Here is a 27,383-nt window from a genome sequence, read left to right on the forward strand (position 1 = left end):
CTTCACTCTTGGATTTCTAATTTTGTTTTAATATGCTCGCTCGACTTCATACCTAGGTACATTACATGTGTAGCTAAACAAAAATTATTTTCTACTTTTTAGTGTTTTTGGTTTTTGAAGTCGGTTTTATTTTTCTTTTGAAAATTTTTTATTGAATAGAAAGAAAACTGCATTCAAAAATTTTCGAAAATTCACTTGCTACACCCAGGAATAGAACTGACTAAAATCTGTAAAAATTACAAACTGTACTTTTAATGTATATTTATTCCCCTTTATTTCCCTTCAGGTGGCATTACAAAATTCCACCCTGTATATGTATAGTGAAGATAGAATATGCACCTACATACTTAGTATGCCTTGCTAAAGTATAGTCGGCTCTAGGGCACCTCGTCAAGCTGGCGGCCCTCCAGGATGCGGCTCGCGCGCCCTCGCTAGCTCCGCGCGCAACACGCCACGTCGCTACTATTACAGGTCAGTAAGTAGTTCTTTTCTTATCTATCACACTTCACACTAATATCACAGAATAATATAATAGTACTATCTAGTAGTGTGTGTGTGTTTGTTACTCCTTCACGCAAAAACCACTGGACGGATTTGGCTGAAATTCGGAATGGAGATAGATAATATCCTGGATTAGCACATATGCTACTTTTTATACTGAAAAACCTAAATCCACGCGGACGAAGCCGCGGGCGTCATTTAGTCTTAAATAAAGTCAGTGGCGGACTAAGTCCGTTAGAGGCCTGGGGTGGCATGTCTAAATAAGGGCCTCGTTATATTAATTTTTTTGCAGATCTAACTCCTAGTGGGATGTATGAAGTCAAAGTCAATTTTTTTTATTCAATTATTGAATGTCAATAGCTAAGATAGGAAATAATAATAATTCTTACCTAATAACGTTTTTGGCAAACAAAACTGCCGAAGAAAGGTAGGTACATCATAATTTTTAACTATGTTTACAAAAAAATGTCCATCAAAATTTTAAATACGGAAAACTACCAACAATTAGTCAGATAATTAATGAGCAAAAGGGGAAGTGGCTGTAATTTTTTTATTCAGCTTTGACCTTCACCACATAATAATATGTTCCTTGAGTAGGTAATTCTAAGCAAGTCTGGGAAACAAAGAAATTCAGAAAAAAGTCTTCTTACGTTTTGACTTCTGACACACTCTTGACCAGTGATTTTTCTTATCGGTATGATAATGTAGAATGATCGGTAGAAACATAAAAAAAATTATAGTATTTATATCTAACACTATTTCAGTTTTTGTCCTACGCTTTACGGAGCCAGTTTAAACTTTCCTATCGAAAGTGCACAACGTAACAATATGTCTATGAATGTGGTGTAAAGGTATAGATTTTAGTTGTTCATCTATTTATAGTTAGTAGATAGATTGTTGAAGTCAAGTGAAAGTACGCAAAACACTTGCAACGTACCCTGTGCGCCCCAGGGTACGTTGCAAGTGTTTTGCATACCGGTTACCTATCTGGTGCGATCAGTTTATTAAACTTGGTAAATCTACAATAGTGTAAGTAATTTCAACTCTTGAATGTCTTATCATACTGGATTGCCTTGAACAATTAACTATTATTAGTTTACTACTGCCGTCAGTCTTAAAATTAGTCAGATATATATGACATGATATTTCATTATATACATATGTATCTAATAACAGTTTGATATAGATAACAAATCGCCATTGATATTTGCTGTTACCTGGTAAGGAGTTCCGTGATCCGCTCTCCATCTCCGAAACTAGGTATACGTCAGGTCTTCACTAAAACGTTGGACCTATCTGTACGACTTCTATAAAGAAAAAAGTATGGACTGAAATCGAAAAAAAAAATATTATTCTCTATCCTGAACGAATCCTATTCTTTTTCGGGATAAAAACTATTTTATATTATGTTAACGTTAGTTGCGTTCAGATCCTTTCTACTGAAAGCGTGAACCGTATTAGCTTGAAGCGCGTACAGACATACAAAAATTTAAAAAATAGAGTTTTGAGCTCTATATCGTTAATCCTTCCTTTGATTTTTTTCAACGTATCTACGTGATAGACGTCGCTTTTTTCAATCAAATAGGTAATATGAAGATGAGACAATCGTAATTTTAAAGATACGTCATTTATTCATTAGTGGCTGCTTGTTTTCACAATGTACCTATACGAAACATCACTGCTGTAATATATATAAGTAAGAAGTTACTCTTGCCACAGAAAATAAGTTTCCAAGATCTTCATATTATTTTGATATTAGTTTTTCAACAATGTGGACATGAAATACTCATGCAAACGATAAATTATCATTAGATGACGACAATAGACAATTGAATCTATACTAGGTAGGAGCTGTGTAGGTACGTCATCGTCATGACTGTATTCTCTTCGAAATGAATTTTGGCGGTCATCACGTGAATAGCTCTATCTGTACGCGTTTTTTTTATCTTCGGGTAACTAAGCCCTGTTCAGTGTTCACTGTTCACGCAGCTCCTATATCGTCCAACCAGTTGCATCTTTCGCGACCTAAAGCTCCTTTGCCTGCAAAACCTTCACTCCATCTCAAATCTTGAAATGTCCCAAGAAAATGAGCTTTCTACGCATGATTTTGGACATGAGTTCTTACCTTGGATGAATTAGATCAAGGTTCTCACTCTTTGTTTATAAGTACCAATACCCTAGTATTCGGAGTAATACTGTTCCAGATGATCTTTAAGATTCTCCTGTATATTCACACCTAGGCTACTAGCTCCTACTAATTAGAAACCTACAAAGTTAATAAGCAAGCGCGTTTAAGCAGGCGTATTGTAGGACGCCCTCCAGCATGATGGACCCACGATATGAAGCGGCTTGCGGGAAGTGGCTGGGTGAGGAAGGCTGAGGACCGGGTGTGGTGACACTTTTTAATACAGACCTATGTCCAACAGTGGATGTCCGCAGGCTAATGATGATGATGATGGAAATGAATAAAAGTGATACTTATACTTCTGCAGTTTTCCCTTGATATTGTGTGTAACATTGTTCAATTTAATTTGATATTAACAATCCTAAAAAGTGTTGATTCGAGCACCGGTTTTGATTTTATGGTAGAGTAGGTACAATGTCAAACTCACGCTTCCAACAAGTGTGTTATTGCTTGTATGACTCACGTAATGATTAATGTGCAGAATTGAGCTCACTCATTTTAACTTTGGGATTGTACGCGTACGTAATAATGTAGTAAGTAAAAAGTAAGTAAGTTAAAAGTAAGTACCTAACGCCCAATTTGGGTATAGGTTTCCTCTAGTGCATACTATTCCACGTCGATTTTGTACTTTCCGGACCGTATTTTCAACCCCTACTCGTAAGCATTGTTTGATAAACGCTCCAGGGTTCTGCGATCAAATCTTCTTAATAACGTTTTTGCTCTACCCCATTAATGTCGCCTATTCATCTCTACTTCATCAGCGCTCACTGTAAAATTTTTGCCGCGCTTTCGTTACTTGAAATGTCCGGGTGATTCATTTTAGAATAAGTATAATTCGTTGCTCTTTTAAGAGGGCTCTCTCCGTCACTCGTTTCATACAATCGTAGTTCCAATTTTATTTGAATATTAAGCAACTAAAGTCCATGAAATTTTGCAGACATATTCTAGAAACTAATATCTATGTCTGTGGTTTTCCAGATTTCTGTTAAAATATTCGGTTTCAAAGTTACGCGGTCATAAAAATTTTCATACAAAACTTTGAGCCCCTGTAATTTTAAAACTACATATTTTTAGAAAAATCTAAAACACCACAGACACAGATATTAGTTTCTAGAATATGTCTGCAAAATTTCATGGACTTTGGTTGCTTAGTATTCAAATGAAATTGGAACTACGATTGTATGAAACGAGTGACGGAGAGAGCCCAGTTAACATTTAAACATAATATATTCTGAATTTCCACTTTATTTGTTACTTTGTCAATGGCTAGCTTATAGGTGCATGTTGCGATTTGTCACAAAGAATACAAGCAATGGGGGTTTATGCGTAAGCTCATGAATGGGAGAATGGGATAAAATTTGCTATTGGAACGGTGCCAGTGGCTATTCCGGGCGCGGGCGGGCGCGTGCGCACCCCCAGTCTCACGCCGCGTTTCCATCGACAACGATCCTATCGTTTTCACGCTTCTCTCGCGTTAGCCTTATTTTTAATCTGTTCTTAACTAGTTGACTTTAGATTGACGTCTCTATGTTCTTCGCTTAGTCAAAATTTCTGTTATGGAAAATCCTTTAACGAATTCGAAATATCATGCTTTCTTTAATTTGGTTATTAGAAGTTTGGTAAATCATTATTTGTAATAGAGGAATGCTATCTAGAATAGACAGTATCTTATGTAATCATCAATTGATTGGCACAAATTAGTTTTATGTGAAAGTTTTATATAAACTACTTTCGATGTCAATCACAATTACTGAAGAAAAAGCAATGAAAGGTACAGATAATAATTAACTGCCTGTCACACTATACAAGATTCTTAATAATGTAGATGAATGTAGGGTAGTTTGTTTTTGTTTTGCAGTATGTGTCCTACCTATGTACATTGTACATTCACCAATTTTATAAGAAATCTAAATAACAATAACACATAGAACATAGACTTCATTGAATGCAATATCATTATCTTCAAATTAATCGTATTCTCGTTAAAGCCGACCATATCGCTCTGTTAATAATATGATATTACGTAAAATGCCGGTTCTTGGTGCCAACCTACGTAATCAAAGTGCTTGAAAATCACTGCAAATTACTTGTAGTATTAAACGTGTTTAAATGTTTATCATAATTTAATATTTACGTACAAAGTAGACGATATACAAAACAGAAATACTCGAGTACTCCTAAGGAAAATAATCCTGTTATTGTCTTTTCTGCTGCAGAATGTGAAGTAACTGGCTTACATAACTCATCAACTGACTTATTATCTACTGCTTGAACAATGTATTATACAAACTAGAGCATTGAGACTAAAGTGAAATGTATTTTTTATTTGTTCCACTAAATAGGTAATTCGAAATAGGTCATGCTAGAAAAAGACATTGAGGTTTATTTTTCACAAAAAATAAAACCTTTGGAATGGAAAATATTTACACAATACCATTTGAGATTTACTTCGTACTCTACTACGAGTACTACAACATAGTGACAAAATGTACAAGTTCTTAGTTTAATAGATCGTAATTGCTCTTTAGGACTCAGCCGTCCCTTTATTGATGTTATATATGACTATTAACAAGGTCATAAGGACGCCAAATAATAGTAACGGTGTAGCCAAAATTGTTGACCTGTATATGGAAGCGATGCCAACTTGCTAGCATATTGACGACATCCTTATTTATATTAACACTTGACGAGTGCGTCGACCGAGCCGCCTCCACAGCTGAACTGTGCGTGTGGCCTCGGTGTCATTTCTATTTCAATGGAACTTTGGCAGTAAATACACTATTATTTTAATCTGCATCTCGATTGTTACCTCCATGTCATTTGATAAGGTCATTTCAGTATTAAACTCCTTTCCAGATATGAAACTTGACTTCGTCTATAGTTACCATGGTATAAGGTCACATGCCATGGTAATTGTGATTTGGTATGATATTAAAACTCCATCAAGAAACATAGAGGATGTTAATTTACAGACTGAGTTGTAGCTACCGATCGATACTGTATTTATTATCGAGTTTCATGACGTTCTTTCCATTATCTGCTATGTAGATTATAACATGAATGATTATTAGGAAACGGTTATAAGTGCACGTACACAGGCTCGGCGGTGGATGGGAAATTGTCTGTTTTTATGTGAACCATTAGGCCTTTTTCGTTTCGGTGACCGACAGAGAAGAAGTTTGTGTATGTGTAAAGTTTATAATGACTGAGAAGCGAACTCGGCCGCGTCCACGCCGGCGCAACGATTTGCACGATAGGCAACAGGATTTGCTTTTTACTTGGAGCAACGGTGAGTTTAAACAACGTTAAAACGTTTGACATTTGAGTTGTTATCAATCAGCTATCGGGAATTTTTATCTACTCTATTCAACGAGAGTGAGACAACTACTAAACTGTAAAGCAAACTTCACTTCAAGTTTGAATTACATCTGTTACGTAGGTACAACACAGCCTCTTTCATTTATTTTCTTCGTATTGGCACTGTCTGTTAGGCTTATCATGTGACAATTACGGCTCGTGGCCGATAAAATAAAAACAATAATCATTAATTTTATGATATTGAAAGTCTTGTGAGTTCAAGTCCACAGCTTTATATCAAGTGGATTTGACACCTGATAATTTCAAATCGTCGAAAAAACTATTACAAATGCATATGTTTTGTTTATCTTTGATACTCGGTAACTGTTAAAGTCTTCCCATTACGGTTACAAACACTAAATATAGAAACGTGTCACAGAGGTTCTTTAATTAAGAAGAACATGAACTAAATAGTTTCTCTTTAGATGCTAAGTGTAAGCCAGTTATGCTAATGAGAATAAAGGAAGGCTGCGTTTGCAAGTCCTGAAAATATATACATATTGTGTGCAGGTTACCTACCAGCAATGTACTCGTAAATAATCCAATATTCAATGCAATACCTAAAATATTCACACAATGTATGAAATAATTATATTAATATGCTTTTATCTAGGTACTTTTATACAATGACCACTAAGAAAGGCCATATACGAGTACGAGTATAAAAATAATATTGTTCATTAGTACCTAATGAAAACAATAAAATTTATCATAGTCTAGTCTTTCCTACCCCTTGAATATAATTTCCATAAGCTAACAAAAAACGTTCTGAAAGAAGGTCGAGTGGGAAAAGCAGGTTAAAGAGACTATAAATTAAGTCTGCTGGAGTAACAACTACAACAAACATTGCCAAAAGCAGTCCAGCTTTTTGTAGAATTTGGATGAATTCTGTATAATGTTTGAGTTGCAGACATTGCTGGTAACATGCACATTTATACCTATTTCTAGACTTGTAATATTGTGGACTGGACCCGATGGCGCCGGCCGTTACCGGACCACTCGTTTGTTTAACCGACGTGTTTTGAATACAAGGCCTTTGACCATTTTAGTTGGTCTCTTTTACCGAATACTTGAATGTTGGTTGAGTGCTTTCTGTTTATTCTATTTGTGATTTGATTGCTCAATTCGTAAATTAACTAACATTAGAATTCTTAACTACGTCGATGCCCTGAATTTATATCGCTACTAAAAAGTACTAAATCTGGATTAATTAAATTCTTAATTAATTAATTAATTATTAATTAATTCGTTGAAAGTGTATATTTCGAACCAGATTGAGAAAGTTATTAGAGAACAAATGTTTAACATTTTTTTTAAAGACTAGCGCTTGGCTGCAATCAGATAGACTTGAATAAAGTCGCGGGCATCAGGTAGTTAGAGAATAAATATTTAAGAACCGAAGTAGGTACCTACTCACGCTTTTATCATTTAGGACACAAACGTAGCTTGTTTACTTTGCGAATATTCACAAAACTACTTGAAGTCCTAATTTTAAAGTATTAAAGTATTTTAATTACCCTTCCGAACTACTAAAATATATAAAGGGTTTTCCAAAATTATCGATTGAACTAAAAAAGTACGTCAAATTACGTCAAACGTTTATGACGTCACATCTGTGTATTTCATACAAGCTCCCTTACTAAGCAAGCGTTTTGACATTTGATAAAAAGTCGCTGATTTGACTAGTAGTCATCATCTCCATTAATCGATTGCATTTATCGATATATTTGCTTATTGAACTGATGACTTATAATTTAAAATAGAAAGAAATAAAGTCTCGTTTGAACGTCTGTGAGATGTTAGGCTAATGTTCCAGCAGATGGCGCGGTCATCGGTAGGTACTGAGGCGCACTATTGATTTTGTCTGCTCCAAACTAAATGCAGCAAGCACAGTGCAATACCGAGACCGAGTACACACAACGTAGTCTACATATTATATGTTTGCAGACACAGCACTGCTTGAGTTCAATTCTCTAGTCACGACATCCCATTTAGACCTGTAGCTTTCTAACGATTTGTATGTAATCTTGATGAGAATTTTCCTATTTAACGTGAAAGTTTGAAGAGGCTTTCTAAGGATATTTAATCTATAGTAATATTAAATAGAAAATAGTATCTAATAACAGAGTAATAAAGTATTTGGTAGCGCATTACAGCGAGTTTGCAAAACACGAACATTTTCATAAAAACGTTTGAAAACTCTGTTAATATATCGAACTGCGTTTACATTGTCATATAACTTGTTGAAGGGGAACTTGTATGCCATTTCAAGGTATCTTGAAACCTTTCATAGAATTTAGCCGTTTTCTGCAGGCGAACGTACTTAATTCTACAAAATAAGTTGCTAGATTCGTCACATACGACGACCTGTCAAACATTAGCATGTTAAATTTTTTTGATGCATGCTCACGATATCTTGTTTAAAGTAAACCGAAAGAAAACTCATAGGAACTAAACCCCTATTTTTAACCCCCCGATCCAAAAGAGGGAAGTTATTAGTTTGACGTGTGTATCTGTGTATCTGTCTGTGGCATCGTAGCTCCTAAACTAATTAACCGATTTTAATATTGTTTTGTTTTGTTTGAAAGGTGGCTTGATCGAGAGTGTTCTTAGCTACAATCCAAGAAAATCGGTTCAGCTGTTTGAAAGTTATCAGCTCTTTTCTAGTTACTGTAACCTTCACTTGTCGGGGGAGTTATAAATTTTTTATTTACACTTGTTAAACTAGCAATTTTTTTGTTGACAGAGCTGTGCAATAGCGAGGAGGTGCCCGAGGTAGAGATCGTCAGCCTTTTACAAGAACATATACCTAAATACCGTCTAAGAGCAGACAGTCTTACCCAATTTGGAGGTTGGTACTGAGAATTACATTATTTTGTTATGTTAAGCACGACACCGCGGCAGGGCCGATTTAGAAGGCAGCTAGATTGGAGCAATCTAGGGTGGTTCCTACACATGGGTCTGCGATATCGGATGCATATCTGATCCTGCCGGCCTATCTAGGAGGTGATCTAGGATCCGACCTAAAATCACCCTACACACGACATGTTTAGGAGGCAATCTAGGATCCTCCCCACTCTTTTACCCTAAATCGGCCCTGCCGCATTGTTGTGCTTTGCTTTATCATCATCATCATCACGTGCCCTCTGCGAAACGAAGTTTGGCGGTCATCAAATGAAAAACTTCTCTTCTAAAGCCGCCTGCTTTAATGTTGGGTAGCTAAGCCGTTTCTACCCCCTTCATCTTATATTAGGATTTAGGTTGACTCTATGAAAGAAAGATTTTTTCTATCTAAAATATAATAGATTTTTTTTTTAAATTTTGTGCAATTTTTTTTTAATATTTAGTAACGACGTAACGACTTGTATAAGGAAGAAAATATTTCGTTTGAAGAAAAGAACTTGATCGTTTTGCATATGTATGAGAATAATTGCTTGGTCCATCTTATTCAAAAATTATTAAGTAGGTATAACCCTAAAATAGATTATTGGATTAGTTCTATAATGTTTACTTAAAGAAAGTACAAAAGTACAAGTACATTAATATATTATTTCGTCTTACCGCATAATGGCCTTTTTTCAAAATCTCCTTTCTCATTATGTCCTTTCTCATCAAGCCTTTTTTAACCGACTTCCAAAAAAGGAGGAGGTTCTCAATTCGTCGGAATCTTTTTTTATTTATTTATTTTTTATTTTTTATGTATGTTCCCCGATTACTCCCCCCCCCCCCCCCTATTTAGGGGATAAAGACCCCTGGACTGATTTGGAATTTTTTTTTTGTTTGATATTGACAGTATTGACAGTATACCCTTGTATACTGTGCAGGTGGTCCCATATAAATTTGGTGAAGATCTGATGAATATCTTTGGAGATGGAGAACAGAACTCTTCAATGGATAGAAGCAAATTGCTCGCGATCAGTGTAATAGCTTAGTAAACAGTAGGGTTTTAACTGGGCATAGCATATTATAGTACAGTGGGGCCACTAAAAATTGTGAAATAAAAATTTTTCAAAAGAAAAATAAAACCGACTTCAAAACCACAAACACTAAAAAGTAAAAAATAACTTTTGTTTAGCTACACTTGTAATGTGCCTAGGTATGAAGTCGGGCGAGCTTCACTCTTGGATTTCTAATTTTGTTTCAATATGCTCGCTCGACTTCATACCTAGGCACATTACAAGTGTAGCTAAACAAAAGTTATTTTTTACTTTTTAGTGTTTGTGGTTTTGAAGTCGGTTTTATTTTTCTTTTGAAATTTTTTAAATATTTGACTTTTAACTGCACCAACGCAGAGTTTACAAAATATGTCTCCAAAAGCGGATCTTATATTTTTTACGTCATTTGTGCATGAATATGGCAAGGCCACACTCGTGAACTAATTGAAATTCTGTATTCTTTTGTGTCACAGGTACGGGCTTTAGTAAGTATTAAGAGTATTTCAAGCATAGTATTCTTATATAATGAGGTTTATTTATAAAACATCCACCTGTCAGGTGGTCGATAGTTGCTAGATGCATTCCGTGCCCGCGACCTAATAACATGCTCGTGAATAGTCTCATTTCTATTTATGATTGCACTTAGTTATTGTTTCCTGTATGAAGTTAGTTATAGATTTTAATCTATTATTTATCTATAGTCAGAGTAAACTAGAGTGTGGGGACTCTCGGGATGATTTTGAATCGACGATATACATATCAAATATGTATATCGGGTGACGTGAAATAAAAAAAATAGGGGCTAGGACTACCTCGCGTTAGACGTAGGAACATTTGACGCCTGCCACTGACGTCGAAGCCTCGATGTTTTGTTACAAGGGTTACAAGTTTCCTGACTGTCGTATAAACTTTGCTATATTAAGTTTATTTTCAATGTCAATAGTATTTGACCTGTATGCATATGTTAGTTCGTGATTATCTCGAACTGACACACAATATGATTTTGTAGTTTTTATAATTGAATTGTATAGGCATCGTTGAAGTGAACCGTTCTAAAAGATAGACTTGGTAATTTACCATTTGAATTGACACGGCCTTCAGTAACGCTGCCAGAAAGTTTTTTTCGTAAATTAATTAAACCCACAAGTACCTATACTACAACAAAAAGATGACTACTGAGATGAGATACTTGAAAAGAACATTAAAATACCTACTATTAATATTTTAAACAATGTCGTATTGAAAGTTCTGAGTGTAAAGGCTTTAGTGAGACCCTTTGGCGTATTATTAGACTTGGTACTGAACGTGCGTGCTTATCTATAAAATTAAGTTTGTTTCTTTTAGGTCATAGAATTTCCGAGACTACCTAAACTGCTTTCATTATAATTTTAATATAACTGATTAAATTTTTACTCTAGAGTAGTTATTAGGTACTACTTTAAAGTAGGTATTGTGCAAAACAAGATTTGCTATCTTTAAAGTAAGTTGACGTAAAAAAATTGCCTCTTTAAACGGAGTATTAAGTTAGCTTTCAGACATTTGCTATTGTTATGTACAAATGAACTTGAAATGGTCTATTCGTCATACGTATTGACGAGGAAAGCTATTTTAATGTGCTATCTTTATTTAAAGAGATGCGCACTTTCTAGTGTTTTCACTTTGCGTTTTGCTAAAATTCATTAACTTTAACGCAACTTTCCTGACCAATTTAGGTAAAAGGAGAAATAATTTGTGTTAACTTTTGTCATATAGGTACGTGGCACACTGAAAAGTTTTAGAATAGAAAAAAACTAATAACTAATTCATTCGATTAGTGCAATGCTGTTGCGTTACTTGCGTTTACTACGTTGCGGTAAAGTCGATTTATTTCATAAAGCTTAGTATCTTTCATATCAGTGACCGATATGATATATCATTTCTTATCGACTAGAGCCGATAAGAATAAGTTTAGTAAAATTTAAGTATTGTATTTTAAAGACTTTCCTCTTAGTAATTTAGTTTTTAATTTTTTGCAATATTTCCTTGATTTGACACCTATTCACAAGTTTATATATTATGAACTAAAGAAATGTGAAATCAGGGGGCACGGCAGTGCCCCCGCCAAGACGAGCCAAACGCGGCGGCCGGGGCGCTACGTACCTTTTTCTCGAAGTGTTTCGCCGTATTTTCGACCCGTCATAACTTCGGTCTGGATGACGCTAGAAAGCTGAAATTTTCAGTATACGGTGTCCTCAGCAAATTTACCAAATATACCAACTATCAAATATCTAGCTTTTATGGTTACAGATTTATTGATACCTAAAATACGCCGATTTCGTCCCTCACTGATGATCATCAAAACCTCTACTCAAAACCTCTAAGGTACTTCCCGAAGTCCTAGAAGACTGAAATTTGGTATGTAGACTAGAAATTGCATACAAACTACAGGAAAATTAAGATTTTGGAAATGCCCCCCCTCTACGCCTCTTATGAGAAAAGCAAATCTGTAAATTCTGTCGCTAGAATGCTGATATTTTCAGGATAAGATGTCCTTGGCAGACTTATTAAACGCACTGAGTATCAATTGTCTAGCTTTTATAGTTTCAGATTTATTGACAGTCAAACTTCTAGTCTGTAATTCTAGGGCACTTCCCGAAGTCCTAGAAGACTGAAATTTGATATGTAGACTAGAAATTGTATACAAACTACAGGAAAATTAAGACTTTGGAAATTTCCCCCCTCTACGCCTCTTATGAGAAAAGCAAATCTGTAAATTCTGTCGCTAGAATGCTGATATTTTCAGGATAAGATGTCCTTGGCAGACTTATTAAACGCACTGAGTATCAATTGTCTAGCTTTTATAGTTTCAAATTTATTGACAGTCAAACTTCTAGTCTGTAATTCTAGGGCACTTCCCGAAGTCCTAGAAGACTGAAATTTGGTATGTAGACTATAAATTGCATACAAACAACAGGAAAATTAAGACTTTGGAAATTTCCCCCCTCTACGCCTCTTATGAGAAAAGCAAATCTGTAAATTCTGTCGCTAGAATGCTGATATTTTCAGGATAAGATGTCCTTGGCAGATTTATTAGGGAGTGGGCCATGAAAATGATGTACCTACAAAAAATAGATCCAAAAAAATCTAGGGCACCTGCCAAAAAGAAATGAAATCCCACCAAAAACATTTCATGTAAAAATGTAGCCAAGACTCACAAGTTCATAATGTTTTCACTGTTAAAAAGTTATGAGATCTCTAGTAGAGCCAAGCCCCTAGCTAAGCTTAGATTTGTGCTGGCCATGGGACCTATCCCAAGTCCAAAGTAATATAGCTCTTAAATGTTCTTGACTGTATCAAATTTATAACAATAAATAACAAATCACTCTACTTACAAGCTCTGATTCTACAAACCCTATATCTTGGTAAAAAAAGTACGGCTTGGCCGTTTACAATTCGTGGATTTTTTATCTGAAATGAGCCCGGAATTGCTTCTGCGACCATCACGAAGTACAATACAAATTAGTAATTGTCGAACAAACTATTGTCATGTAATAGTTTTACGAACATTAAACGGCCAAGCCGTCCTTTTTTTACCAAGATGTAGGGTTTGTAGAATCAGAGCTTGTAAGTAGAGTGATTTGTTATTTATTGTTATAAATTTGATACAGTCAAGAACATTTAAGAGCTATATTACTTTGGACTTGGGATAGGTCCCATGGCCAGCACAAATCTAAGCTTAGCTAGGGGCTTGGCTCTACTAGAGATCTCATAACTTTTTAACAGTGAAAACATTATGAACTTGTGAGTCTTGGCTACATTTTTACATGAAATGTTTTTGGTGGGATTTTCTTTACAAATTCAGTTTATTAAAACTTCCCCGTGAATTATTTTATATTATGAATATGATAAGATACTATAACTTCCCAATCCTCGTTTTACTTATTATGTTCTTATATAATGTCAATATTATGAAAGATCTAGCGCCTGACAAAATAATAATTATAAACACACTCGACGCCCATATTGCGATATTTGGTATTTTAAATCTATATTTTGAATAAAACTGTAAAAATTCCATATGAGCAATCATTTCAGTATCAACACAAGGATAAAATTATGACGTCCATTATATTACGTAAATCCTGACTAGTCAGAGCACTCTTTAGGAATTTACAACTGTTTAGGCGTGTTAAGATGGAATTCAAGATCTGCATACTCAATATTAAAGTGGGAACGAGCCGGAATCGTGGCCCTGTTATGTCCCAGTAGGTTTAAGGCGCAGTTTCCGGCGCCGGCGTCCCGTCGCCCGATAACGCTATATTTAATGGTGGCTCATCGCTCGAGTCATCGTCCGCTGACCGGCGCGCATTCCCGACCGGTCTCATGCGTGCCATCTGTCAACTGGGTGCAAGATGCAAGTTCTAGCATACCATTCGCGGGCCTGCGGCATTGCAAGAATCTTTTAATGGCCACTATTCCATCTTCGATGCAGAATGCAGCTAAACGTGATCGTAGGTTTTATCTACGCATTGTAATACAGTAAACAATGAGCTATTAATTATTATCTACACGTTACACCGTTGGTATGCCCGAATTCGTTAAAAAACTAATTAGATGTAGGGGAGAGCCTTGAATTAAATTTTGCTATAAAAATAACTGGAAGTAAGTAATGTCAATTGTGTGTATGTTCTACTTTAATTAGGGCGAGATAGTTTTTAATAGGGCGAGCCTTTTAGTACCTACTTATGTATTAAGAATGCTAAATTTGTTTTTAAACTTTGTTGATAGGAATGTAGTAGGTGAATAGTAATATACCCAATGCAATGGTTTACTGTCTGTACTGAATGCAAACTCTTAGTTCAAACTTAAACTCAAAACATTTACTCAAAATGGGTACCATTGTACACTCTTTGATTGTCAATTGTTGAATTTTGTAAGATAATGACGTGAAGTGATTTTTCGTCTCCGAATTTCCTCTGGCTCTGAAGAGAGCTTTTATATTATTTAGTAGATAGCCGACTTTTAGAAGCTTTGTCATCGTAAGTACTAAGTACATATCCGGGACCTTAGATATTTGACGATAAAAAACCTAAACTCAATCAGTAAACAAAAAAGCTGGAAACTCAGAAAAACTTTATTTAACGTTGCGTGACGTGGAAAAAATTAATAATATTATGTTTGTAGGGCCTCTAGCCAGTTTACTATTACCGTAGATGTAGTCACGTGATATCAAAAGCAGGAACAAACTGGATTGAAAGTGGACGGGGAATGTTGTAGGTGTGATTCAGCACTCCCCTGACGTAGCCGCCTCTACAGCATCGCTAGTTGCTGATAAAGTTTTTGGAAATTTGTTTTTCTATTTCTTTGTTTGTTATGATAGTTTCTTGAATTGAAAACTTTTATAAATAAGCGTAAAAGGTTTGCTTTGTAATAAATTAATTGGAATACCTAGATAGGTATATAACCTGTGTGCTGTGTGTTTATTAAGCTAGGTTTTGAGTGAATTTTAGATAGGTAGGTATGTGTGGTGATGTGATTTTATTGTATTATCACACTAATATTATAAAGGAGAAAGTTTGTATGTGTGTGTGTGTGTGTATGTTTGTTACTCCTTCACGCAAAAACTATTGGACGGATTGGGCTGAAATTTAGAATGGAGATAGATTATACTCTGGATTAGCACATAGACTACTTTTTATCCCGGAAAATCAAAGAGTTCCCACGGGATTTTTAAAAAACCTACATCCACGTGAACGAAGTCGCGGGTATCAGCAAGTCGTTTATATGCAGAAAAAGTTTTGCTTTTGATTTTCGTGTAGTGCTTTCCGTATATGCACCACTATTTTTGTTTAGCCGCAATGTTTCGGAACCAAGAGGTACAAGTTACTATTTGCACAAGAAACGGGTAAATGATATTTTGAATCCGTTTAAAATCCGGGGAAATTCTAAGAATATGTTCTAAGATTCTGTGATTATATTAACTCTTTAAATTTTTTTTTGTTCAGGAATCTTAACAGATCATCAGTATTCGGCCAATCTGGAACATAATCTACATCCATACTTCATACTATAATATTTTAAATGCGAAAGTGTATCTGTCTGTCTGTCTGCTAGCTTTTCACGACCGACATAGGCTACTTTTTATCCCGGAAAATCAAAGAGTTCCCACGGGATTCTTAGAGGCCCATCCGTTTAACCGATTTACATGAAAGGGGAAGAGCTTGCGTCCAGGAAATTGCCTTTTAATTTTATCCTGGAAAATCAAAGTTCCCAAGGAATTTTTAAAAAACCTAAATCCACGCGGTCGATATCGCGGGCATCACCTAGTGTATAGTAAAAATTCCTATAGGAAATTCAATTTGGGTTTGTTTCCAGGATACGAGAATCAAGATTGGTTCATTCCGTCGCCGGCGCTGCCAGTCAGGCCGGAGGATCTCGCACTCACTCCCGACCAGATCAGGGAGACGCTAAATTACTTTCGTGAGTACAGATCTTTTTATTCTGTTATTGATCTTAGGCTGAGATCTATGGAGCGTATTTTGACTTTGCTCAAAGTTTCAGTTTAAACGAGACAATTTATGTCAGCTATATAACGCTGTCTCGTTTTAACAGTGTTCTTAAGTCTGAACAAAGTCAAAGTTCGCTCTATAGATCTCAGCCATACACTCGTATTCACAAACGCTACTATGAGGTCTCATAGTGCGCTCGAACGCACAGTGTAGGTTCGTTCCACCAATCAGATTACTGTATGACGTCAATTTACAATGATCTGATTGGTGGAACCTACACTATGCGTCCGAGGGCACTGTGAGACCTCATAGTAATGATTGTGAATACGGCCATCTCTTGACTGTCGTCGTGCAATTTTTGTGACCTATAACCTTACAAAACGAATAATTTGACAGTGGTACACGATATATAGAGTGCAAGAGTTAAGCGTGGGTTACTAAATGGCATAACTTTAGATCATGATTAGGCTCTCCTAATATGATTCGGCAAATTATTCGTGATATTGTGATCATCATTCCTATCGTATTTTTATTATTTTATTGTTGGGAATTTCATAATTTTGTCGTTTCTTTCGCTTGATGTTAAGATGCAGATTTTCTGGCTTGTCATATTTTAGACCCAAAATGCAGGATTTTTGACACAGTTAATTATTTTAAGATCTATATACCTATTCTGTTCCCTTAGTTCGATGCTATCCTACGTGACCCCTTAGTCCTTACACGTCTTAGTTTGCGCATCAATCTTTTTCTGTTAAAACTACCTGGCGCTCGTCGTCTCCTCGGCTTAAAATCTTTAGTTGTCATTTTAATCGACTGACCAAAAAGGTTGAGATTCTCAATTTGGTGCGTATTTTCTCAAGTTGCAGGGTTTTATATTTGCCATATATTGGTGACTATTTTGAAGTTCAAAGTGTTTTGTTCATTGTACTTAGATTTAGGGCAACATATGGAATTAATTAAACTTAATTCATCATTCATCATAAAGTTACAAAAAGTAGCGTAATTTAGAGTTGCAAATTAAACGCAGTAATATGATACAAACCAATGTTTGAATTACATGGGCTTTTAAACGATTTTGACTTTTTGACAATTATGTAATCACAAGGAAAGTGTTACACTTCGCTATTTCCTCCACATTCTCTTTGAAGCTATAAGTGATTGTAGAAGAGATTGTCTTTGATTAGCTACTTAACTAGTTACCTACTTAAAAAGATTGTAGAAAACGTAACTTATCATTCCTGTTTGTGTCTAAAATTGGATGTCTTTAGAATATTTACATGAAAAAATAAAAGCATGATTTAGGTTTATTTTGGATGAGCTTTGAGCTTCATAGGTAGCCGATGTAAATACCTACTTAGTTATTCGAAGTGGGTGCACGACATCGATGTGTTCACGGTATATCACAGTATCATCTGACGTCATCCTCATTGATTATATTAAAATTGCAATTCAGAATGTCCCTGTTGTACTTTTGATCGATGAATGAAAATAGTCATGAGTTATGACAGATATTTTTTCCCATCGTTTTGTAGTACGGTACAATTCGTTGCATTTAATAAAGACCTTGACCTTCCGGCAACTTGTGATAGTAAAATGGCGTAGACAGCCGCACAGGCTATGTAATGTGCCGCAAAAATGCGTAGAAATCGCTTGGTAGATAAGAATATATTGTTCCGTACAATGGTCGCTGCGGCGTGCCAGTCTTGCCCGTGCGGTCACAGCGCGTGCGCGGCGTCCGCACCGACACCAGTGCCGGTCGCGCCGGTAGCCACGCGCCACGCGTGCTCACCCTTCCGCCGATCGATACCGCGCCCAGACACCCGCCGGCGGCGCCGCCCCTGTGCACCAAACGAGCTGCGCCAAACACCTCTATGTTTAGCCGTTTGCGTGACCGACGGTGCACCGCTGCATCCACTCATTTACCACAACCGTCCTTTTATCCTCGTCATCCTCCGTTCCTGAATTTCTCAATCAATCCGTCGCGGTCGTGACCTCGTTCCTTTATAAAAATCGATTTGTGATACATTCAATTACAATCTTACATAAGATAGTGATATTTAGCTCTCGCACCGTGCAGCTGTAGGTATTCCAGCGTGATTATTTTCGCTTGTCATTGAACTGTCGCTGTATAGTGTTAATCTGAAGGGTATATACCGAAATATAGTACGGATTTAGAATCTCAGTCGGCGTACCATCGATTGAGGTGTGATTGCGATTTGGAAGAACGCGTCGCGTTGCCACGGCGTCGACGCGACGGCGACAACGCGGCCCCGCACCGCGCAACAGCTGTGGGCCAACGACAGACTATCCCTTATCTTGACCGTGAGAGCATAATTAATATGTTCATTGTTATCTATTTACGTACATGGTTTTGATATTAACAAGAACTTAAATAAAAACCGTAAAATTTATGTGTTATTATAAAAATATATTTATTATTTATCTATAGTTATAAATCTAAGTATATAATAATAATGTAAATGGAAGCCAATAAATGGCGATGTCTTAAATGAGATTGTACTTAATCTAACATGCGTGTGGAATTTAATCAGATAAATAATAACATACAAATGAGCATTGAGAAGTTTAAGTACTGGATTTTCTTTTTATTGGTATACAGTTACACTATACACTATCGAAAATAAAATTAACATATTGTAAAACAATCGACAAGGATAATATTTTTTTGATATCGATCTGACAATAGGTACAATCTTTTCCCGTACCTACACTGTATACGTACTAACAGAAAAACCTAGGAAATGTGATTGATTTACTCAGTGAAATATCCGGATAAGGGCGGTAGTAAACGATTTCAATGTCGCTCCAAGATGCTTTATGCAATGTGCTATAGTTAAACCTTTAAGCTTTAACGTTTTAAGTTTTTAACCAATAATAATAACCAGTATATTATGACCAGCTTTTGCTTGCAACTGAAATTACATATTAATTATTATTATCACAGGTGTAATATAAATTCTAAACGCACTGTTGCACTTTATTTTAACAAACAGACTGACACTTGTAGGACCGGTACCGGTATTTATTACAGGATTGACAACAATCTCCAACTAGAAGTGTTACACTGTTTCTTAGGCCATATTCACACTGTTTTATTTTGTTTACATTGCGGGGAACATAAAACAAAACATAATACAATAATATATCGCATAATTTTTTTTAAGTACTTACCTACTTATGTTATTACTGTATTAAAACAGTACATAGTGTTTCTACCAAGTGTCTTCCAAACTTTACGTTCATGTAACAAGACTTGGAATAACAAGAATCTTGGGATCTGTAAAAGAGAATGACCAGCACTCTATGGAGTTTGGGCCACTTACAAATATTTTTGTGTCTCAATGAAAGTTTACATATAATAAAGTTTGATATCCCTACTTTCATATAAAAAAAGAATTTTTAATTTATTCCTCCCAGTTTCTGAGAAAAACAGTTTTATGTAAAAGGTTAGGTTAGGTTTGGTAAGTAGGTTTTATTAGGTAAAGTAAAGTAGGTAGTAGTTTCCACATATCACCAGGACGATTTTAGTGCTGCCTATATGGTGCAAGTACATAATTATTCCCAATGAATCACTATTTGAAGATGTACAAGGTGCCATTGCATTTACCTATACCTATATTTTTATGATGAAGTTATAGCATATACGGAGCTTAATACGAAATAAATATAGTTCTCAACTCGACGTACAAGACAACACGCAACGGTCAACGATATGGGATTAAAATATCTAAATTCGAACCACCCTGAAAACTGCAATCAAAGAGTATGTGAAACACTACGACTGCAATTATCGAAATTGACAGAAAGCAAAAACCATAGACCTGCAACTAGCACTTATCGAGTTGATTCGATTCGATCAAGATGGTTTGTAAAAAAATATCGATTTTTTTAATATTACTATGAAAATAATAGTCTTTAATCGATTATAACTCGACCACCACCGATTTTGATCATCGATTTCGTAAAATAACATCACTATGGTATGTTTACCGATAAAAATGGAGACTGGATTTCTGTATAGTAACAATTGAAGTACTTTTAAAATGAGGAAAAAAACTCGGGATAGTCAGCACTTTATTTTTTATGCCAAACTGAATTATAAAATAAAACATAAATTATGAAAATAATTATCTTCTGACACAAGCGTGGCCCGTGTATGATCATTCTCCTTTTCCATTAAATTATTATTTGTTGGTGCTATTTTATTTGTCTATTTTAGCTTTTCAATTTGTTAATATGTAGTATATTCAGTAAATAGAATTCAATGATAAACGTCGAAAAAAGTTACAATTATAACTATAATAAATGTAACACATAACACTCATAATAATAAAATCAGTTAATTGCAACAAGTATTTAGCTTGTTTGAGACTAAAAGTATTTTCATGACACAGCATCTATGCGCCTCACACACCGCGTCGAGTGCAACACATAACAATCATAATCTTATTAATTGCAACAAGTATTTAGCTTGTTTGAGACTAAGTGCTAGGCCGCATTACGGCTGAACCGCCGCGGTTTTTAAACGTGTGATTTTGTGAGTCAAGCAAACGAATACAAACGGCCGCACTTGCGGTTTTTTCCCGTGACTGATTTTAAAACCGTGGAATATTACAAAATGCTCGCGGGTAAAAACCGTGCTATAATTTGTAATCCATAGAACTTACTTAGCGCGCACGCACTATCGCGTTAACCGCGGGCGGTTTTTGTAAATGCCAGTATTCGGCAGACCGCCGTGAAGAGTGGTTGTATGGTCACGCTATCGTAACTATGTCGTCGACCGAGTCAGAGTCTGTTTCACACGATCCACAATATGAAAGTTTATCCCAAAAAATCATAGTGGAAGTACAAAAAAGACCAGCTTTGTATGATACTACTTTGCGTCAGTAAAGTGATAGAAACGAGAAAAATAAACTTTGGGAGGAAGTTTATCTACACGTAGTAAAAATCGGAAGCAATTTCGCGGTTTTTAATCGTAGTGTGTGATTCTCGGGCGGTTTTGCGGTTATAGCGGCTAACCGCTCGCTGGAAAAAACCGTAGTGCGGCCTCTACCTAAAAGTATTTTCATGTCACAGCAACGCTGCGCCTCTCGCACCGCGTCGCTCAGACGAACTGCATTCCAGTATATAATGTACGGTGTCTTTAGAATTTCACGGCATTTACCTAACGTTTACCTTTATCTAATGTTTTTTGCATACCATACAGCCATGAGAATGTCCGCCCACTGTTAGTTTCAAAGTCAAACCTATCAATCATTATCATAATACTACATGATGTCCGCGACTTCGTTCGCGAGGATTTAGGATTTTTGAAAATCCCATAGAAAGTCTTTGATTTTTCAGAAATAAAAATTAGCCCGTGTCCGTCTGCAGGATGCAAGCTAACTCTGTAGTCTGTGCCAAGTAGTATAATACTCACAACTTCGTCCACGTGTATTTTGGTGTTTAAAAATCATGTCGGAACTCTTTGATTTTCCGGGACTAAAAGTAGCCTATGCCGTCCCCGCGATGCAAACTATCTCTGTCCCTTTGCTTATATATGCATATGCATGTGCCGTAAAAAGTTTAAACACAGACAGACAGATACATTGTCGCAGTTATAAACATATTAGTATGGATTACGCATACTCTTTTTATAATGCAGGAGCGGGCGTCTCTTATTGCATTATGAATTATGATTGAATATACTAACAGTTTATAATAGATTGTATAGATATTGTAATAAGGTTGGAATTTGTTTCTACTTGTGAAGCTTTATAATATTTTCTAAGTAACTGTATGCTGAAACATTTTGTACTGCTGTAGTAATTGGTCGGTCGCGGTCGGAAATGGACGTAGAATATCCACGAAGTCGCGGACACAATATGCGCGTTAATCGCGTGTTTCTTTCTACAGATGCTTGCATTTGATCGTGAAAGTTTATTAACATTGGCCTCGAATGCTGAAACCGTTAAATGAGTAGCTTTACTATGATTCTATGGAAGTTTCGTGGTGCTAATGTGCTGTGTTTTGTATATTATCTGTGACTCCATGTTTCTCATTATCATAAGTTATTACCCTCATTGTAATTTTTATTCGTCTTGACTTATCAACACAATATGTTTGCGTATTATCATTATTTTTTTTATTGCACAACCATTAAAACAACATAATGATGCACAGGTAATTGGCGGCTGGCCATCAATCTTCTATATCAATATTATAATCCAAGTCAGCAGTTTTTTTGACTCCTACAAAAAAGTTAAGAGCATTGGAAATTCCATAATACCTACTTTGTAGACTGGTCAATTCAAATATCGATTCTAATTGGTTTCTTGAACTGATTTCAAATCTTGTCGAGGATTCTAAAATTATAACCAGTAAGTAGTTACTTTTTCCTTAAAAAAAAAAGAAAAAATATGTCGTCAGAAAGTAGATGGAAAAAATAGCATTCAGTATTCATCCAAGGTTGAAGATTTTTTTTACTCACGCAACCCAACAGTAAGTAATTGAGTTGACGTTTTACTGAATTCCGGCAGAGTAGCCAAAGAAGCTGCTGGTAATTAAAGGATTTGGTTTATTTTTTCTTTTGCTTTCATTTCAGAAAACCATCTGAAAATGGCTTCTTTGTTTAACAGCATTGTATCACAACTACCATTAACTTTTGTGTTGTTCGTATTATTTAGTTATGGTATTAAATATAACTAAAATTAATGGAAACAAATCAACGTCGCGCCAAATTGTACGTTAATGGTATTAAAAAAACTGTTTTTTTTTTTTATAATCTAAAAAAGATATTAATAGTATAAAAAATACTTAACTTTATAAGGAATTTACATATTGTGTCTTGAATATTACTAAAGCATAGTTACAACAGTTTTTCTGGACAAATAGTCGAGTCAGGGATTACAAACTGAAGTCAGATCTAGGTTTTTGAATTGAAACAGTTTTGATCTAGGGGTGCAATATCTCCCACAATGAACAGAAAGTGAATCCTCGTATTGGATATAGATGATAATATAGATGCGTGATTTCTTGCAGTGAAAACCATGTTGCATTCCGTCTATCACGAATAGGTATATCCCGTAATCACGACGTTCGTGAAATATTAGTAAAATCACGAACTAATTCTAAGTGCTGAGACTAGTATTCGTTTATGAAATCAATTACATAATATTATGCATACAAAAATTAATACTGTACTAAGTATCGTCTTGAGCAATTTATCCACCACCACTATGTATCTATCTACCTACTATGTAGTGTAGGCCACTATGTATATTATGATTGAAAACATCAATTCTAAGATAAATCCTCAATCACTTACCATGCTTTACAAGAAAATTATTGTGTATCATATTTAAAAGTTTCTGTTACTACACTACACTAAACTATCTAACGTACTTTTTTAATTAAATTTAATCTGCAATCTGGCACCAAGGCCATCTTGCTCCTTCGAGGACTTGTACTACAAGTAACATTTGGTAAATGGGTTATAAGGTGCAAAAGCTGCTATACACGACTCAACAAGGCTGTTTTACGTCAATGCTGTATCACGTGCAACGCGGTCGACCTTTAAACGCTCCCTCTTTCGCTCGATCGCGGTTCAACATGAGTAGAAATTTTAATTATATAACGTAACCTATCTCAGCGGCAGTAAAATATTAGAGCTATTCCAATTCAAAATTTGATTTGGCACCTAAGAGTGGCTACTTCTATTTACATGGGTTTAAGGATGAATGTTATATTGAACCGTGAGGTAAGTAGGTATTTGGGAACCAACGATAAATGAACAGCCTTCTCGAGATGAGGAGAAGTTTCATTAGAGAATTTCATTAAATTCAGTATGAAGTAAGAATTACTAGAAGATAACGTTTGTTTCTACGATAAAACCTTGGTTCTAATTGAAATAATCCATTATCGCTTTCATAATCTTTACTGCTGTTTATGCAATAAGTTTGAGGTACAAAGTAGACTGCTTGAATGCCACTCCTGAAAGTATTTAAATTATTGTTCTTCATTTTTTGAAGCCGAAACTATGTGCTAGTTGTGGTACATGTATGGTTGTCATAATGTTTCTAATCTTTGCTAATAGCAATGTCTATAGATTCTCGTTAAAATAAATATTACTGACTAGTACAAGTATGACTGTCGTGACTAGCTAAATATTTAGTTTTCCATTTTCTAGTGACCATGAGAAATCGGACAATACTCATGAAGATCAACATAATTACTGTTTTACCTGTCATTGGGCATAAGATAAGATCATCATAGTAACAGGAAAATCACAGTTGATACCTACCTACAATAGAAAATGTGATCTTACTTAGAGTTGTCACTTGTTATGACCATATTAAATAAATTATTCATTGTTCCTTTGTTAACAATTCTATTGTGAGTGAAATTATTTACATTTTATCTTCACCATACTGTCAAAGAGAATGTTGTAATGTCTACGATAAGCTATTTTCTATTTTCCTTCTCGAGTAGTAAAGTAGGTACTTTAGAATGAAAATTGCGATCGTATTGTGCAGTCCAAGGTCGACTCGGCGAAGTGTAAAAAAAGTCAGATACGTGATTTTATGTGGGAAATAAAACAACATTTTATCATGCGGGTACGAATATGATTAGCATGGTAACTGTTTCGATAGTAGTAACAAACGACAAGCGAAAATTCAATAGGTACGTAGGTACCTACTTAAATTAAAAAACGATTTCTTGTTTCAATATATTTCATGGCGTATTTTCCAAAGGTCCTTTGTTATATTTTATGAGTTAAAGTTCGCTCGTTTAATATTTGTTTGCCTTCGTTAAAGTCCTTCACGACTTCGCTTAGCGAGTTTGTCGTCATAAACAAACATTTATATTTGTGCTGTGTTATTATGATATCGCAGACCAATCGAAGGGCACTGGGGTGTCGGACAAGTTTAAAGTAGAACTAGTGAAATTAAAAGTACCTACGAAATAAGTGAACCTAAGAAGTGATAGTAAATAGTTAAGGAGTGTGCGGGGAGTGTGGATCGGCGTGAGGCGGGCGGGGCCGATGATTGCGGGTCGGGCGCGTCACGGCAGAGGGCGGTGCGGGATCGGGCGCGGGGTGCGCGGAGGGCTCGCGCGCCTCGCCGCCGCCCGGCTTCGATCGCGAGCTCTTCCAGGAGTTGAGCTTCCTCCCCGACGCAGAACTCCGAGAGTGTCTCGGCGAGTATCCTGACTTCCTGTACCACCTGGCGAGGGACAGGTTCGGCAGACTCTACTTTCGCGTTATACGGACCTTGCTCCTTGATCGAGGTACTGCCATGCTCTTGAAACAACGAATCCTCAAGTTCATCTCATCGCTTGCATCAACACAGGCGTCGTTTTCCTTTTAATGCTTTCTTTCAATTTAATGCGAAATAATTACTATGCTTTTAAGCTTGGTTTGCTGTACCAATTCATTGAACATCTTTCTGACTTGCACTTTCTCTTTTCTCTTCTTCTTCTTCTTGAGATAAATCTTAATTTTCATTTCACCTCCTTAACAATAATCTTTAGAAAATGTTGCCAACTTCATATCTTTCAAATTATGCATTTTGATAAACTTTTAGCGTGAGACTTATTAAGAACGTCTTGCAGAACAATTCATTTATTTAGGATATATACCAGTATAAGCTACTTGATCGAAAATACATCCCACACATTCACACCGTAAATATTTATCCAGTTTATTACTGCAGGGTCGTTTACTTTTCACTTCATTCAATACAAATGAATACAATATTACGTACAACAATAAACCACAGATCTGTTCAACTAGCTATAGACGTCGTGATCAGATCAATAAATACTAATTGGGTATAACGCATTGTGCGGAAGTTTTATTAAGAGGATCATTGTCAACGATCCCCCGTCGATTTCCTACGTATGATATTATTGTTCTCATCTCTATCTGCCCTGGTTCGTGTATTCTCGGTTCCTAGATCGGTGCATTTGTGATAACCAATTCAAATTGCTGTGATTGGCTGAATTTACCATGTTCTTGCTGCGACAGTGAGTTTGAGCCACTAGCGGAACAATGTTAGCCGGTCAGAAATGATTGCAATTAGTCAACCTGTATGACGTCTTTTTTCGTTTTTGATTACAAAAAAGAAAAAATTGTTGTTGCAATCATCAATTTTAGCAAATAGTGAAAGAGAGTCGACCAATCAGAGGTCACAACTACCGTCACACTTTCTGTGAAACTATGGCAGTAGGCTTACCGAGTAATGAAAACAATTTTTCATTCTGTAATGTCATGTGGCAAGTAGGGTTGCCACCTGCCTCTTTTTGATTTACAGGCTACCACCATCAAAAATACGGGGTTTAGATTTGAAGAAATTTAAAAATTTGAAGTATTTGAAGAAATAGGCGGTGGTTCTCTCTGAAATGCATGGAAAGCCTATTTAGATATTTCAGTTTATTTGTAAGTTTTGTATTTTTTCTCTGTATGTTGCCGTGTCTTGATTGGTGAACTGTGTTTGCAATGTGATTTTAAATAAAAGATTTATTTATTTAAATAGCTTTTAAAAACTCTAGTTTTGTAAAGCAAAATGTTATACATTTCATGCATACAATCTTTGCATTTTAACTTAAATTTACATTTAACTTGTAATTCCACCTTCACAGTATCAATACTATGGCCGTAGCCAGGAATCGATTTCGGGAGAGGTTTTATCAGGGCCGGAACTGAATCCTGTCATGAGGAAAAAAACATTCGCTCAACTTTATGGGCTAATTACCTGGTTAGTGGAATTTCGCTTTTCAATTTGACAGTGAGATAAAATACAACAATAAAAAAGCGCGAGCGCAGTGAGCGTAAGTGTTTTTGGTTCAATTACAGAAAGAATTAAAGTGAAAGGGAAACGAGTTTAGCCATAGCAAGATTTTATTTTTAAAGCTCCC

At 35.8% G+C, this 27,383-nt stretch overlaps 1 protein-coding gene across 9 annotated transcripts in view; it reads left to right on the plus strand.

The window, feature by feature from the left end:
* LOC123880491 (trafficking kinesin-binding protein milt) overlaps positions 1-27,383 on the plus strand; it is a 58,129-nt gene that overhangs the window by 2,524 nt on the left and 28,222 nt on the right. For 2 of the 9 annotated variants that reach the window (XM_045928659.1, XM_045928666.1), the window contains 3 exons: positions 382-475; positions 8,790-8,894; positions 16,333-16,437. Coding sequence is in view for 2 of the 9 variants with exons in the window: in XM_045928637.1 (XP_045784593.1) it covers positions 5,888-5,975; positions 8,790-8,894; positions 16,333-16,437 (298 nt within the window). In the remaining 7 variants the exon portion in view is untranslated. Of the gene's footprint in view, positions 1-381; positions 476-4,123; positions 4,458-5,769; positions 5,976-8,789; positions 8,895-16,332; positions 16,438-18,654; positions 18,789-22,300; positions 22,650-23,248; positions 25,755-27,383 lie in introns of those variants that run through there. The other 7 variants (XM_045928696.1, XM_045928643.1, XM_045928637.1 and 4 more) reach the window with 7 other exon arrangements.

Source organism: Maniola jurtina, chromosome 3 (assembly GCF_905333055.1).
Source record: "Maniola jurtina chromosome 3, ilManJurt1.1, whole genome shotgun sequence".
In the NCBI taxonomy this organism is placed as follows: domain Eukaryota; kingdom Metazoa; phylum Arthropoda; class Insecta; order Lepidoptera; family Nymphalidae; genus Maniola; species Maniola jurtina.